The sequence below is a fragment of the Salvelinus alpinus genome, chromosome 14 (assembly GCF_045679555.1).
Source record: "Salvelinus alpinus chromosome 14, SLU_Salpinus.1, whole genome shotgun sequence".
Taxonomy (NCBI): Eukaryota; Metazoa; Chordata; class Actinopteri; order Salmoniformes; family Salmonidae; genus Salvelinus; species Salvelinus alpinus.
In genome coordinates this window covers 54821370-54838931 of record NC_092099.1, presented here as the reverse complement: position 1 = coordinate 54838931, position 17562 = coordinate 54821370, and the positions used below count along the sequence as shown (strand labels likewise).

General features: G+C 39.7%; 1 protein-coding gene and 1 long non-coding RNA gene across 3 annotated transcripts in view; both read left to right on the top strand.

Moving 5' to 3' along the window:
• The first annotated feature begins 6080 nt into the window (after positions 1–6080).
• Positions 6081–9134, top strand: LOC139539105 (uncharacterized). Its single transcript, XR_011667872.1, has 2 exons — positions 6081–7485; positions 8411–9134. It is a non-coding gene; the product is annotated as an uncharacterized lncRNA (long non-coding RNA).
• A 1816-nt stretch (positions 9135–10950) lies between these two features.
• Positions 10951–17562, top strand: part of LOC139539100 (solute carrier family 15 member 2-like) — a 60669-nt gene continuing 54057 nt past the window's right edge. For both annotated transcript variants that reach the window (XM_071341861.1, XM_071341860.1), the window contains exons 1-3: positions 10951–11287; positions 12921–12967; positions 16571–16658. In XM_071341861.1, coding sequence (XP_071197962.1) covers positions 11272–11287; positions 12921–12967; positions 16571–16658 — 151 coding nt within the window. In that variant the 5' untranslated portion in view covers positions 10951–11271. The remainder of the gene's footprint in view (positions 11288–12920; positions 12968–16570; positions 16659–17562) is intronic.

Below are 17562 nucleotides of genomic sequence, written 5' to 3'. Positions count from 1 at the left end.
TTAAACTCTATTTTTATTCAAACAGTTGAGAGTATTTGTCTTCTAAGCAGACTCTTCAGTATCATTGTCACTTCAGAGCTGTGTATTTATGTATTATATTAAGTTAAAATAAGTGTTCATTGTTCATTCAGTATTGTTGCAATTGTCATTATTACAAAAGTGTGTGTGTGTGTGTGATATATATATATATATTTTTTTTAATAAATCGGCCGATTAATCGGTATCGGCTTTTTTTGTCCTCCAATAATCGGTATCGGCATTGAAAAATCATAATCGGTCGACCTCTAGTCTCCACCCCCTCCAGGTGTCGCTTATTTTCCTTGGTGTATTTATCCGTGTTAACTGTCTCTCTGTGCCAGTTCGTCAAGTCAACCAGCGTGTTTTTCCCGTGCTCCTGCTTTTTATTTTCTCTTTTGCTAGTCCTCCCGGTTTTGACCCTTGCCTGCCCTGACTCTGAACCCGCCTGCCAGACCATACTGCCTGCCCTGACTCTGAACCCGCCTGCCTGACCATACTGCCTGCCCTGACCTTGAGCTTGCCTGCCACTCTGTACCTCCTGGACTCTGACCTTGTCATGATCTTTTTGCCTGTCCGTGACCATTCTCTTGCCTGCCCCTTGGTTCGAGTCTCTGATATTTATTCGTAACCATCTGCCTCCCGTGTCTGCATCTGGGTCTCGCCCTGTGCCCTTATACAATCAGTTGTGTTGTGACAAGGTACGGGTGGTATACAGAAGATGGCCCTATTTGGTAAAAGACCAAGTCCATATTATGGCAACAACAGCTCAAATAAGCAAAGAGAAACGACAGTCAATCATTACTTTAAGACATGACAAGGGCTATGATGAAACTGGCTCTCACGAGGACAGGAAAGTATGACCCAGAGTTGCCTCTGCTACAGAGAATAAGTTCATTAGAGTTACCAGCCTCAGAAATTGCAGCCCAAATAAATGCACTACAGAGTTCAAGTAACAGACACATCTCAACATCAACTGTTCAGAGAAGACTGTGTGAATCAGGCCTTCATGGTCGAACTGCTGCAAAGAAATCTGTCCTTTGCCAGTGACACTTTCAGTGATTTATTTAGAATTCAAGGCACACTTAACCAGCATGGCAACCACTGCATTCTGCTGCGATAGTACCACTAGGCCCAAACAGGATGGCCTATCATTTGTTTTTCAATAGGACAATGACCCAACATACCTCCATGAGGTGTAAAAACTATTTGACCAATAAGAGTGATGAAGTGCTGCTTCAGATGACCTGGCCTCCACAATCACCCGACCTCAACCCAATTGAGATGGTTTGGGATGCGTTGGACCGCAGAGTGGAGGAAAAGCAGCCAACAAGTGCTCAGCATATGTGGGAACTCCTTCAAGACTGTTGGAAAATAATTCCAGGTGAAGCTGTTTGAGAGAGTGCCAAGAGTGTGCAAAGTTGTCATCAAGGCAAAGGGTGGCTACTTTCAAGATTTTAAAATATATTTTGATTTGTTTAACACGTTTTTGGTTACTACATGATTCCATGTATTATTTTATAGTTTTGATGTCTTCACTATTATTCTACAATGTAGAAAACAGTACAAATAAAGAGAAATCCTTCAATAAGTAGTTGTGTCCAATTTTTACTGGTACTGTACATATTACCTCGACTTACCTTTGCCCCCACACATTTTGTATTTAATTAGGATCCACATTATCTGTTGCAAAACTAGCAGCTATTCCTGGGGTCCACACAACATGAAACATAATACAGAACATCAATAGACAAGAACAGTGTGGTGGAAATTCTAATCAACAGTGAGGAGAGACGAGGTCAATCACCAATCAGGATATTACTTTATTCAAAACATATTAATAAGGAAAGCATAGAGCAATTGCTTCTATAATGATGAGGCTGGTCGGCTCAACACTTCCAAGTGTTGTGGCGAGTAGCTCTGACATACACAAATATTTTATAGAAAAGATTCGCCCATTTAGTCTTCATGACAAACAGCAGATGAATGGAATGGGTCACAAGGTGAAATTTGATATATGTGAAAGGAGTATCCCGCAGCCAGATAGTACATTTTACATTTACATTTAAGTCATTTAGCAGACGCTCTTATCCAGAGCGACTTACAAGTTGGTGCATTCACCTTATGATGTCCAGTGGAACAACCACTTTACAATAGTGCATCTAACTCTAAGGGGGGGGGGGGGTTAGATAGTATTTGCTATGAAGACTGTTCTTATTGTTTAGTCTGGGCCCTAAGATGATGCTCCGATCTCATTCCTGGTACTTCATAGCACAGAAACACCAATGCATTCTATGGCATAAATCAATTGTCAACTCCAGATACTCCCATCTCAAGTAAAACCCCTTCATGACCACACACATGGACAAGCTCACTGAGGAGTGAGCCTCTAGGTCATACACTACCCCAGGATAGGTGCAACATCAGAGATGACATACAATGGTTCCAGACACTACCCCACACATCTTTTCTCAGACCTTATATTTATTCTGTTTTTATTTCACTTTTATTTAACCAGGTAGGCCAGTTGAGAACAAGTTCTCATTTACAACTGCGACCTGGCCAAGATAAAGCAAAGCAGTGCGACACAAACAACACAGAGTTACACATGGAATAAACAAACGTACAGTCAATAACACAATAGAAAAAATCTATGTACAGTGTGTGCAAATGAGGTTTAGGTTAGGGAGGTAGGCAATAAATAGGCCATAGTGGCGAAGTAATTACAATTTAGCATTTAAACACTGGAGTGATAGATGTGCAAAAGATGAATGTGCAAGTAGAGATACTGGGGTGCAAAGGAGCAAAAAAATAAATAACAATATGGGGATGAGGGAGTTGGATAGTGTCACGCCCTGACCATAGAGAGCGGTTTATTCTCTATGTTGGTTGGAGCGTGATAGTGACTAGGGTGGGTCATCTAGGTGATTAATGGTTTATGTTGGCCTGGTATGCTTCCCAATCAGAGACAGCTGTTTATCGTTGTCTCTGATTGGGGATCATATTTAGGCAGCCATTTCCCCTTTGTGTTTTGTGGGATCTTGTCTACAGATAGTTGCCTGTGTGCACACCAGTAGCTTCACGTTTCGTTCAGTATTTTGTTGTTTTTGTTCGGTGTTCATTTAAATAAAAGAAAATGTATGCCTACAACACTGCACCAATCCTTACGACGATCGTGACAGATGGGATATTTACAGATGGGCTATGTAAAGGTGCAATGATCTGTGCGCTGCTCTGACAGTTGATGCTTAAAGTTAGTGAGGGAGATATGCGACTCCAGCTTCAGTGATTTTTGCAATTGGTTCCAGTCATTGGCAGCAGAGAACTGGAAGGAAAGGCGGCCAAAAGAGGTATTGGCTTTGGGGGTGACCAGTGAAATATACCTGCTGGAGCGCGTGCTACGGGTGGGTGCTGCTATGGTGACCAGTGAGCTGAGATAAGGCAGGGCTTTATCTCCCCAAAGGAGGGAGTGACTGGCGCACAGACATTGTGGAGACAAGTGGTTCCCCATTAATCACGCCATCCCTTCACATGGTTTAGAATAGGTAAAGACACAATTACATGTGAAGATAATGTTCTCTTCTCTTTCTGATATTCTGCATAGCACCAGAGACATGTGAAAGACAAGTCTGACTTCTCCCCTCTCTGGGACCCAGTTGACTGAGCCCCAGCTGAGGGAGAAGTGCAACTGCCAACACCAAAGTCCGAAGGGATACATTCTAATAACAAGCATATCATATAAGAATATTATGCAGATAAGACTTTTTTTTTTTATTCAACCACAACAGCTCAAGGACAGAACTACATAATTTTTTTTAAAGGCACACGTAGCCTACATATCAATGCATACACACAAACTATCTAGGTCAAATCGGGGAGAGGCTTGTGCCGTGAGGATTTTTTATCTGTTTTTTGAAACCAGGTTTGCTGTTTATTTGAGTAATATGAGATGGAAGGAAGTTCCATTCAATAAGGGATCTTATAATACTGTACACTTTCTTGAATTTGTTCTGGATTTCGGGACTGGGAAAAGACTCCCGGTGGCATGTCTGGTGGGATAAGTGTGTGTGTCAGAGCAGTGTGTAAATTGACTATGCAAACAATTTGGGATTTTCAACACATTAATGTTTCTAATAAAAGGAAGAAGTGATGCAGTCAGTCTCTCCTCAACTCTTAGCCAAGAGAGACTGGCATGCATAGTATTTATATCAGCCCTCTGATTACAATGAAGAGCAAAACCTCCCGCTATGTTCTGGGCCAGCTGCAGCTTAACTAGGTCTTTCCTTGCAACACTGGACCACACAACTGCACAGTAATCAATATTAGACAAAACTAGAGCCTGCAGAACTAGCTTTTTGGAGTGTGGTGTCAAAAAAGCAGAGCATCTCTTTATTACGGCCAGACCTCTCCCCATCTTTACAACCATTGAGTTGTGTGCATGTTTTGACCATGACAGTTTACAATCTCAGGTAATGCCAATTAATTTAGTCTCCTCAACTTGTGTAACAGTCACACTATTCATTACCAGATTCAGCTGAGGTCTTGAACTTAAGGAATGATTTGTACCAAATACAATGCTCTTAGTTTTAGAGATGTTCATGACCAGTTTATTACTGGCCACCCATTCCAAAACAGACTGCAACTCTTTGTTAATGGTTTTAGTGACTTCATTAGCTGTGGTTGCTGATGCGTATATGGTTGAATCATCAGCATACATAGACACGCATGCTTTGTTTAATGCCAGTGGCAGGTCATTGGTAAAAATAGAAAAGAGTAGAGGGCCTAGAGAGCTGCCCTGCGGTACACCACACTTTACATGATTGACATTAGACATTAGAAAACCCTTTGAGTTATATTAGATAGATAACTCTGAATCCACGATATGGCAGAGGTTGAAAAGCCATAACACAAGTTTTTTTAACAACAGGGAAAAATCTAACAGTACAGCTCCCACAATCTTATTATCAATTTCTTTCAACCAATCATCAGTCATTTGTGTCAGTGCAGTACATGTTGAGTGCCCTTCTCTATAAGCATGCTGAAAGTCTGTTGTTCATTTGTTTACAGAGAAAAAGCTTTGTATTTGGTCAAACACAATTTTTTCCAACAGTTTGCTAAGAGCTGGCAGCAAGATTATAGGTCTGCTGTTAGAACCAGTAAAGGCCGCTTTACCACACTTGGGTAGCGGAATGACTTTGGCTTCCCTCCAGGCCTGAGGACAAAGACTTTCCTATAGGATCAGATTGAAAATGTGACAGATAGGAGTGGCTATAGACTCAGCTACCATCCTCAGTAGCTTTCCATCTAAGTTGTCAATGCCAGGAGGTTTGTCATTATTGATCAATAACAATACATTTTCCACCTCTCCCACACTAACTTTCAAAATTCAAACTTGCACTGCTTTTCTTTCATTATTTGTTTTTTTATACATGAATACAATTGCTCACTGTTCGTTGTTGGAATTTCCTGCCTAAGTTTGCCCACTTTGCCAATGAAATAATCATACAAATAATTAGCAACATCAAATGGTTTTGTGATGAATAAGCCATCTGATTCGATGAAAGATGGAGTTGAATTCGTCTTTCTGCCCATAATTTAATTTAATTATTTCTGTCATTGATCTTGGCTTCATAATACAGTTTCCTCTTCTTTTTGTTGAGCTTAGTCACATAATTTCTTAATTTGCAGTAAGTAAACCAGTCAGATGTGCAGCCAGAATTATTAGCCACTCCTTTTGCCCCATCTCTTTCAACCATACAGTTTTTCAATTCGTCATCAATCCACGGAGCCTTAACAGTTCTAACAGTCAGTTTCTTAACAGGTGCATGTTTATCAATAATTGGACGAAGCAATTTCATAAATTCATCAAGTGCAGCTTCTGGATACTCCTTATTAATCAAATCAGACCAACACATATTTTTTACATCATCTACATAAGAGTATCAGCAACATCTTTTGTATGATTTCTTATACACTATTTTAGGCCCAGCTGTTGGAACTTTGGCTTTCCTGGATATAGCCACTATATTGTGATCACTGTGTCCAATGGGTACAGATACAGCTTTAGAACAAAGTTCTACAGTATTAGTAAAAATGTGATCGATACATGTGGATGATCTTGTTCCTGTAGTGTTTGTAAACACCCTGGCAGGTTGATTAATAACCTGAACCAGATTACAGGCACTGGTTACAGTAAGAAGCTTCCTCTTGAGCGGACAGCTTGATGAAAACCAGTCAATATTCAGGTCCTCAAGAAAGTAGACACTATCAAGCATTTCACACATAATATTTAGATACTGACTGTTAGCACTTGGTGGCCTTTAAAAAAAAAAATCCACCTATATTTAACCAGGTAGGCCAGTTGAGAACAAGTTCTCATTTACAACTGCTGTCACGACTTCCGCCGAAGTTGGTCCCTCTCCTTGTTCGGGCGGCGTTCGGCAGTTGAAGTCACCGAACTTCTAGCCATCGCTGATCCACTTTTCATTTTCCATTGGTTTTGTCTTTTCTTCCATCACACCTGGTTCCAATTCCATCAATTACATGTTGTGTATTTAACCCTCTGTTCCCCCCCATGTCCTTGTCCGTAATTGTTTCTTGTAGTGCTTGTGCACGGTATGCTGGTATTTACAGGGTTTTGTTTGACCCATTTATTGTATTGTTCTGTTGACGGTGGTTTATGGATATTAAACGACACCGTTGTAAATCAGTTTTCACTCTCCTGCACCTGACTTCTCTGCCGCCATTACGCACCTTACTACAACTGCGACCTGGCCAAGATAAAGCAAAGCAGTGCGACAAAAACAACAACAGAGCATTACACATGGGATAAGCAAACAAACAGTCAATAACACAATAGAAAAATCTATGTACAGTGTGTGCAAATGTAGATAGCCTATTACAACACCCCAAAAGAAAAGGCTTTAGATGTGCCAAGTGAATCTGCACCCACAATACTTCAGTAACACTTGGCATAAGATCTTCTCTAAGCAATACAGGGATATGGCTCTGAATATATACAGCAACACCTCCACCATAAGCGTTTCTGTCTCTTCTATAAATGCTATATCCTTGTATTGCTACTGGTGTATCATCAAATGAATTATCTAAGTGTCACGCCCTGACCTTAGAGATCCCTGTTTATTCTCTATATTTTGGTTAGGTCAGGGTGTGCCTAGGGTGGGTACTCTAGTTTTTGTATATCTATGTTTTCTTCTCTTTTTTGGCCTAGTATGGTTTGCAATCAGAGGCAGCTGTCTATCGTTGTCTCTGATTGGGGATCATACTTAGGCAGCCCTTTTTCCCACCTTCAGTTGTGGGATCTTGTCTTTGTTTGTTGCATGGGTTGCACTCCTAAGCTTTTTGTTCGTTGAGTTGTTTATTGTTTTTTTGGTGGAACATTTTAATAAAGAAAATGTATGCCTACCACGCTGCGCCTTGGTCTCATTCGAACAACGGACGTAACACTAAGTGAGTCTCAGAAATGGCTAATATATGAATGTAATCTGATGTTAGCAAGTTATTGATTTCATGAACCTTATTTCTAAGGCTACATATATTCATATGGGCCATTTTCAGCTCTTTCCTGGGTAGCTTATCAGAGATAGACATAATACTGAAAAGAGCAGACAAAGCAAGAGAAAAAATGTACATTCAGCAGTCCATTAATCAATTGGTGTGTGTGCTGTGGGGTTGAGGCTACGAACCCATAGGCTTGGCTCTCTCATCCCTTCCAGGCTTCTGGGAGGGAGGGTGGACAATGAGCCTGTCATAGCGGATGTAAGCAATGTCCCCACGCGCTCAGGCAGCTTTCATGGCTGGGATCAGTTCTTTCCTCTTCTGGCGCACAGCTTCAGGATAGTCCTCGTTGAGGAAGATATACGTTCCTCTCAAGATCTTGGAATGTATATAGCACATTGACTCTGTACCGGTACCACCTGTAAATAGCCTCATTGCTGTTATTTTATTGTTGCTCTTTAATTATTTTGTATTATTAATCTTTTTATTATATATTTTTTTCTTCAGTTTATTTTTGTAAATACTTTCTTAACACGTATTTTTCTTAACTGCATTGTTTGTTAAGGGCTTGTAAGTAAGCATTTCACTGTTGTATTCGGCGCATGTGACAAATAACATAACATAATAACATAAATCTCCATATCAACAGCCACGGCAAGTCAGGTTCAAGAAAATCCGGAACACATTGTGATTAAACACTGCCATTGATTGTCCCACTTGGAAAGTTCATATTTCTATGTAATTGTACTATTCATATGATGTTCTACCTTTTATCTATTCTTTATATCTCTTTTCATTTAACATGTGGAGAGCTGACATTCTATCAGACTAGGACAATAACATCATATAATCAATGTGTTTTCCTCTTTCCTCACAGTTGATAAAACACAATGAAATACGCACTGACCCTACCGGAGCCACAGTCAAGCCAATCACAAGAACCCTTCTGGTCCCTTCTGGTCCCTGCTACCCCAGTCAACCTGCAGTTTATTGAAAGGACAGTCTAGCAGCAGGAGGAACCAATGGCAGTAGAAGGAGTTTCCTTACAAACCACATTAGTATGCACACGGTGTACGTCTTCCTGTCACCAAGCACTACTTTACGGATGGTCACTTGGTGTACTTTATCTCACTTAACTTTCCCATACCTTAACAAACAGCGATGAACATTAAGCTAGCCTGCTATCCCGGGGCTAGTACCTGTCAGACGGGGCTAGTAGAAAATGTGCCTCACTAACCCGACGGCTAGTGAAATCTGTCCTTTTTCAAGTATCGCATGGCACATATTTTTGACCTGGGCTAGTAAATATTGTGATCGACTAGTCAGGCTGGCCACTGCCCAAAATATTTAAGTTCCATCCCTGACATTAACAAGTGACCCACAAATGTGTAACATCATGACCACAACACAGTGAGACCACAGTGAGGCCCTGTTGCGGACCATTCGATGTCATTAGTTTAACATGTATTTGTGTAAATACGTTTATTTTAACTGCTCCAGTTGAGGCTATTTACTCTTTGTCACTAACAAACGCAGTGTCATTTAAAAAAAAAGTTATGTGATTTTAACATGTATTTTATATTAAAATGACTATGCACATACTATTATAGATGATAATTACCTAAAAATATATGTTGTTAATGTTATAAATTCAGTATTGAAGACCAACAGGATTTTCTCCACCAACCATGGCAACTTTGATTATTCAAGCAGTGGGATAAAAGTCTTAGGCATACTGAACAGTATTTTATCACAAAATATATTCCGTAAAAGTCCTGTTATTCATGTTTTCATAGTATAGTTTGATATGACTCCTCCCCATCCCTAGATAATCATTCTTTCTGGCATGATTTGGAGTTAATTGTGACATAAAATGCCTTTTCCAAGTCAGTATTGTGGATTCAGAGTGAGTCATTAGATAATAAGGGTGTTAATAAGGAATATTACTATCAGATCTGTTTCCCATTTGGCACAGACGTCAATTCAACGTCTATTCCGCGTTGGTTCAACGCCATTTCATTGAAATGACGTGGAAACAGCGTTGATTCAACCAGTGTGTACCCAGTGGGCTGCGTCTTTTAGTTACAGTGGTAGAAAAAGTACCCAATTGTCATACTTGAGTAAAAGTAAAGATACCTTAATAAAAAATGACTCAAGTAAAAGTGAAAGTCACCCAGTAAATTACTGCTTGAGTAAAAGTCTAAAATGATTTGGTTTTAAATATACTTAAGTATCAAAAGTAAATGTAATTGCTAAAATATACTTAAGTATCAAAAGTAAAAGTACAAATAATTTCAAATTTCTTACATTAAGCAAACCAGATGGCCCCATTTTCTTGTTTTTTTAATTTACAGAAAGCCAAGGCACACTTCAACACTCAGACATAATTTACAAACGAAGCATGTGTGTTTATTGAGCCCGCCAGATCAGAGGCAGTAGATGACCAGGGATGTTCTCTTGACAAGTGTGTGAATTGTACCATTTTCCTGTCCTGCTAAGCATTCACAATGTAACAAGTAATTTTCGGTGTCAGGGAAAATGTATGGATTAAAAAGTACATGATTTTATTTCGGAATGTAGTGAAGTAAAAGTTGTCAAAATATAAATAGTTAAGTGCAGATACCCCAATAAACTACTTAAGTAGTACTTTAAAGTATTTTTGGTTCCCCTTTTCTTGTGCTCTCTCTCTCTCTTCCTCTCTCTCCTCTCTTTATCTCTCTCCCCCTTTCCCATCTCTCTCCTTTGTCTCTCTCTCTCTCTCTTTCTCTCTCTCTCTCTCATTAACTATTTCATTCAGCACACACATTCCACAACAACTCAGATGAATTATGTAGTCAGTGTCTCTACTGCCTGTGGTGCTATGCATAGGAGATGGGCTCTGGCACCATGGTGGAACTCCATAACACATCAAAGGATAATGTGAATGGCATATGCTAAACATTCATTTATTTTACAATAGGAGTCTATTGACAATGACAAATACAACCCATTGGCATGGCAGGGGTTTATTTGGGAAATAGTTTTATGCTAATATTACTGTATAGACTACCGAGTTTTACAATGCATTGGGATTTTTAGAGGCCTCATTGTCTCCTAGATGTTGGAAATCGGGAAATAGAAGAAGAAATGAATGATACTTTTTTGTAGGAATAGTTGTTTTTGAGTCACTTCAACAACAGTACAATCAGTGAGAAACAATGCACTTTTTGAACAACCAGAAATGCATAACTTGTCCCAATTATAAGTACCAGAAAGTATGGAAATTGTCCACTTCATAAGGTACCCTACTCTGCATGAGCAAACACGTACTGTTACTATCCACCAATGTGACTCGTGGGACTCACGATGATCACTTCAGGCTAATTTCAACAGGCACTCCACGCCCAGGTTTGCGGGTTAAAAAACACAAACAAGAACTCTATTGTGAATCCAAAGAGTCTGGCTCACAGGCGGGTTCCCATACTCAACTGCTCTCTGTAAAGTAAGATCCGCTATTCAATTGACTACGTGACAGGATCAGATCTGCACTGAAAAGTCATTGAAGATTAAGTCAAAAATTCATGGATCTGGAGTGGAATATTAACTAACGGGTTGAACATATGTTATAAGAGAACTGCGTTTCCATTGCTGCGCTCACAGTCACAGACAGACAAGAGAGGGACGGACTTGGACTCACGTCAAGAGGTCCACCGACCGATGCAACACTAGTGCCAAAAACACTTCAGAAAATACACAGGAATGGGGAAACGAAAGGGTAATGCGTGCATAGACTTTTGGAAAATAAAGTATTCGGAAGATGTTTTTTATTGGATGCATGGGCCGTGGATTATTGAAGGAAAGCGTTTTATGCACAAATGTTATCAATAGTTGTGACAATTGACAAAAATGACGCGTTTGATAGCGCTGTCTGCAACTTTCAGACTGTTGTGATAATGGTGTATGCATTCAGTGTTTTCACAGGATGGATCTAGGCAAATTGCTAACATATGTGCTCGATTTATAGAAATGCTGAAATACTGTATGTGTAGTGGTTGACATTTTGCCTTCAGTAACCACGTTTCCATACACAGTTTTTATGCTATTAAAGTGATACCATCATGACAGCTGTGATGGAAACATGAAGTTTCCGTACAATTTTATAAATGCCGACGGATGATTTGTTCGTTCTACATGGTGGGATCTTTTGTGTTGGTAAAATGTATTATGCGAGAAATGGCGGTGGAAACTTTTTGTTAAAATATTGATATAATAACCATCATATCGAAGTAAATTTGAAGTCACGCGATGATATGGGTGTGTGGTCCTCCCACGACGACTCGGGAAACGTTGTCTACAGATAATAAATAAATGATGATGAATTTCACAGGGTGGTGAAAGTGCACGGTGATGTTTCTTTTTCAATAATAATATAGGATATTTTTATTCGGTACATGAAAACTTACACGAAAAAGTACATTTTGTGTGCACTATGTCATCACCCACTTATTTCTATCCACAGGTATGTTTGGTCGAAACACCACTGGTGGGAAAATGCACATTTTCTTTATGCGGATTCTAGAATATTTGGATGAAAATCTGTCACTTTTTCTATTTCAACTGTTCTACTCCGCTAGCCAGCACCTTGCCTAAACATGTGTACTATTCTTTCGCCTCCAGATTAGCCAATTGGAATCGAAATCTAGCTAGTGTTCGATTTTTACTGTAGAAAGTTCGGAAGATGTTTTCCATCACACCTGTCATTAGGCTTCTCAGACACCATCACTATTGCAAGGGAACTGATGCAACACGCACATTTTACTGAGTGTTTGTATTCGCCCATTTTCTAATTTGGCTATCTCATAAAATACAGGTTATTAGCATCAACCACTGTTTTCTCTTAGACCATAGCCTAATAATAATGAGTAGTCCATCATTAATTATTATTTTATTATTAATAGTCAGTCATGTAATAGAGTAATAATGACCATTTCCAAAATGATGCGCCAAATTTACTTGTATTTGTCCCTCCGTGAATACTGCAAGACGGGTTTGATTGAATAGTGCTCAAGTGAAAGTCTTACTCATTCCATAGACCAGCATTAGATAATGTAAATGCAGTATGTCATGTCATGTCCTAGCCAGCCCTACAAATATTACGCCAAATTCATGATATTAATAATACACTTAATATTTGGATATTGTCTTCATAGCGTAAATACATTTAAAAAATCTAATTTGATTGGTCACATGCACAGAATACAATAGGTGTAGACTTGTAATGTTAAATGCTTATATATGTTCATTTTGAATATCATGAATTTGGAGTACTATTTATAGGGCTAGTCATGTCCATGCATCTTGTGCATACAATACCTCTAAAATTATGTTATTTTGTGATTACTTCACAGAGCTCAAATTGGAAATTCATGAAAGTGGAAAGACAAGCAAATCACCGGTAATATTTTATATTTCTTCATGTTTTATTGCACAATATATTCATGGTCATGTATTTGGACCGCATTGAATAAGTAAAACAATGGATATTGACTGGAAAATTCTTGGCAAGATTTCTGGGTTTTCTTTCGTTGATCATTTCAACTTTCATTTCTTCTTCAGACTTATTATTAACTTCTCTTTTCTTTGGACCATGATTAATGTCAAATTACCTGTCAGTTGCTCTTTAGTCTAATCTGTAATGTGCTGGTGTGATTAATGAATGACTCTTTATAATGTATCCTAAATGGCATCCTATTCCCTATTTAGTGTACTATTTTAGACCAGAGCTTAATGGGCCCAGGTCAAAAGTACTACCCTATGTAGTGAATAGGGTGCCATTTGGGACGGAGACTTACTGACTCTTGCTCAGTAGTAAAGCATTATGGACAATAGCATCAACTGACTGACATGTTAGTATGAGTCATGTATTACTCTAGAAAACACATACAGCTTTTAATGACTCTCTCTCTCTCTCACACACACTCTTTCTCTATCTATCTATCTCTCTCTCTCTTTGTCTTTGTCTTTGTCTTTGTCTTTCTCTCTCTCTCTCTCTCTCTCTCTCTCTCTCTCTCTCTCTCTCTCTCTCTCTCTCTCTCTCTCTCTCTCTCTCTCTCTCTCTGTCTTTCGTTCCCTCTCTCTCTCTCTCTCTCTCTCTGTCTTTGTCTTTCGTTCCCTCTCTCTGTATCTCTCTCTCAATTCAATTCAATTCAATTCAATTTGCTTTATTGGCATGACGTAACAATGTACATATTGCCAAAGCTTGTTTACAATGTAAAAATGAGAATCAAAATTGTCAACGGGACAACAGTAACAACAATAACCAAGGGTCAAAATAACCATACATTCAACAATAACAATAAACATACAGTAAAGGACATGTGCAGGTTGATTGGTCTGTCAGACACTGTCCCTCAACTTATGGCAGGCAGCAATGTAGTGCGCTGCCAACCCACAGCTCTCTGCGTCCTCCCCCAACAGGACGGGTAGCCTATCCTCATCAGAGAGGTCTTTGAAACCTTGAATAAGAGTTTCAAATTTGGGGAAATGACACTCTCTAATTGTTTTATATTTTTGACATTTTGTCAGGAAATGCAGCTCCGTCTCAGGTTCTGCTATTGTGCAGTGGTTGCACAGCCTTTCCTCTACAGGGAGCCAGGTTTTCCTGTGTCTACCCTTCTCAATGGCAAGGCTGTGCTCACTGAGCCTGTACTTTGTCAAGGTTTTTCTAAAGTTTTGATCAGTAACCATGGTCAAATATTTAGCCACGGTGTACTGTCGATTTAGGGCCAGATAGCACTGCATTTTGCTCTGTGCTTGTGCTTGTGTTTCCCAATAAGCAATATAGTTTTGTTTTGACTGTGTTGTAATTTGGTTTATCCTGATTGATTGGATGTTCTGGTCCTGAGGCTTCAGTGTGTTAGTAGAACAGGTTTGTGAACTCAGCCCCAGGACCAGCTGGATGAGGGGACTCTTTTCTTTGTTCAGCTCTTGGTATTGCAGGGCTTGGTAATGATATGAGAGGGGGTCACTGTATTTTAGATGTCTCTCTCTGTCTTTGTCTTTCGTTCCCTCTCTCTCTCTCTCTCTCTCTCTCTCTCTCTCTCTCTCTCTCTCTCTCTCTCTCTCTCTCTCTCTCTCTCTCTCTCTCTCTCTCTCTCTCTCTCTCTCTCTCTCTCTCTCTCTCAATTCAATTCAATTCAATTCAAGGGGCTTTATTGGCATGGGAAACATGTGTTAACATTGCCAAAGCAAGTGAGGTAGGTAATATACAAAAGTCAAATAAACAATAAAAATGAACAGTAAACATTACACATACAGAAGTTTCAAAACAATAAAGACATTACAAATGTCATATTATATATATGCAGTGTTGTAACAATGTACAAATGGTTAAAGCACACAAGTTAAAATAAATAAACATAAATATGGGTTGTATTTACAGTGGTGTTTGTTCTTCACTGGTTGCCCTTTTCTTGTGGCAACAGGTCACAAATCTTGCTGCTGTGATGGCACACTGTGGAATTTCACCCAGTAGATATGGGAGTTTATCAAAATTGGATTTGTTTTCGAATTCTTTGTGGATCTGTGTAATCTGAGGGAAATATGTCTCTCTAATATGGTCATACATTGGGCAGGAGGTTAGGAAGTGCAGCTCAGTTTCCACCTCATTTTGTGGGCAGTGTGCACATAGCCTGTCTTCTCTTGAGAGCCATGTCTGCCTACGGCGGCCTTTCTCAATAGCAAGGCTATGCTCACTGAGTCTGTACATAGTCAAAGCTTTCCTTAAGTTTGGGTCAGTCACAGTGGTCAGGTATTCTGCCACTGTGTACTCTCTGTTTAGGGCCAAATAACATTCTAGTTTGCTCTGTTTTTTTGTTAATTCTTTCCAATGTGTCAAGTAATTATCTTTTTGTTTTCTCATGATTTGGTTGGGTCTAATTGTGCTGTTGTCCTGGGGCTCTGTGGGGTGTGTTTGTGTTTGTGAACAGAGCCCTAGGACCAGCTTGCTTAGGGGACTCTTCTCCAGGTTCATCTCTCTGTAGGTGATGGCTTTGTTATGGAAGGTTTGGGAATCGCTTCCTTTTAGGTGGTTGTAGAATTTAACGGCTCTTTTCTGGATTTTGATAATTAGTGGGTATCGGCCTAATTCTGCTCTGCATGCATTATTTGGTGTTCTACGTTGTACACGGAGGATATTTTTGCAGAATTCTGCATGCAGAGTCTCAATTTGGTGTTTGTCCCATTTTGTGAAATCTCTCTCTCTCTCTCTCTCTGTCTTTTGTTCCCTCTTTCTTTCTTTATCTCTCTCTCTCTCTCTCTCTCTCTCTCTGTCTTTGTCTTTTGTTCCCTCTTTCTTTCTTTCTTTATCTCTCTTTCTCTCTCTCTCTCTCTCTCTCTCTCTGTCTTTGTCTTTCGTTCCCTCTCTCTCTCTCTCTCTCTCTCTCTCTCTCTCTCTCTCTCTGTCTTTCGTTCCCTCTCTTTCTCTCTCTCTCTCTCTGTCTTTCGTTCCCCCTCTCTCTCTCTATCTCTCTATCTCTGTCTTTGTCTTTTGTTCTCTCTCTCTCTCTCTCTCTCTCTCTCTCTCTCTCTCTCTCTCTCTCTCTCTCTCTCTCTCTCTCTCTCTCTCTCTCTCTCTCTCTGTCTTTGTCTTTTGTTCCCTCTTTCTTTCTTTATCTCTCTCTCTCTCTCTCTCTCTCTCTCTCTCTCTCTCTCTCTCTCTCTCTCTCTCTCTCTCTGTCTTTTGTTCCCTCTTTCTTTCTTTATCTCTCTCTCTCTCTCTCTCTCTCTCTCTGTCTTTGTCTTTTGTTCCCTCTTTCTTTCTTTCTTTATCTCTCTTTCTCTCTCTCTCTCTCTCTCTCTCTCTCTCTCTCTCTCTCTCTCTCTCTCTCTCTCTCTCTCTCTCTCTCTCTCTCTCTCTCTCTCTCTCTCTCTCTCTCTCTCTCTCTCTCTCTGTCTTTCGTTCCCTCTCTCTCTCTCTCTCTCTCTTTCTCTCTCTCTCTATTTGTCTTTGTCTTACGCTCTCTCTTTTCATATTTCTTTCTTACTTTCTTCTCCTCAGAAACTATGTGGAACCAACTACCCTGTCTGCATCTCCTTCATTGTGGTGAATGAGTTCTGTGAACGCTTCTCCTACTATGGCATGAAAGGTAGGTAACCTATAATTAAGAATGGTTCTCCTAACTACACTGTAATGGAAAACTGTAATTTATACGGTCATTTTAGGTATTATCAATAGTAAAAAAAAACGGAAAAGTTTTAGTGTAGCTTACTGTAAATGATGGTTCATTGTGCTTTATTTTCGAATGGTACTGTAATTCCACAGAACAGAAAAAGGACAGAACTCCGGTAAATAACTTAAATTGACATATTTTTTATTGCCGCACGAACGTTTGGGTATGAGCCCTTCTTCAGCATGGCCTTGCAATGACAATCAATATCACAACACCACACAAGTTCTAAATGATACACTCACAGTCAGTATTGGCCCAATCAAGAGATCCCAGCATAGGAAGCTGTGAATTATGGTGCATTGTGGAGAAATGTTGTGTGCGGGTAATGAGTCGCTGGCTCATTAACATATTTCGAGACGTGCCTTGTAAATGGCTATATTTGTTGCACCTGTTAGTGAGAATGCTCTACCAATTGAACTGATATGTGGTAGTAGTGGCCTAACAATTTAATGTGTATAGGCGACAGAGCAGAGTAGTTCAAGACTTAACACTGTTTTGGTGTCTATATGGGTCCACAGACTCAACAGTCTCAGTGTTCATTTTGTATTTCTTTAACGCTGGTGAATTTGCTGTGGAGTGTAGAGCAGGTGAGCTGGTTCTACTCTTTTTGCCTGTTTTGTGGTGGAAAACTGAATGGGTCGAGCATAACACGTCAACCCTTTTACCCATAGATAGATAGGCTAAAAAGGTTTTAGCAATTTTATATTTTTTTGGTTAAGCTTTCATTAAATGTACCCCTCCCTATTGCACACAAGGTTCCATTCCCGCTGTCACAAGGGGCTTTATCGCTGATTTAAGATGGAAACATCACATGATCTAG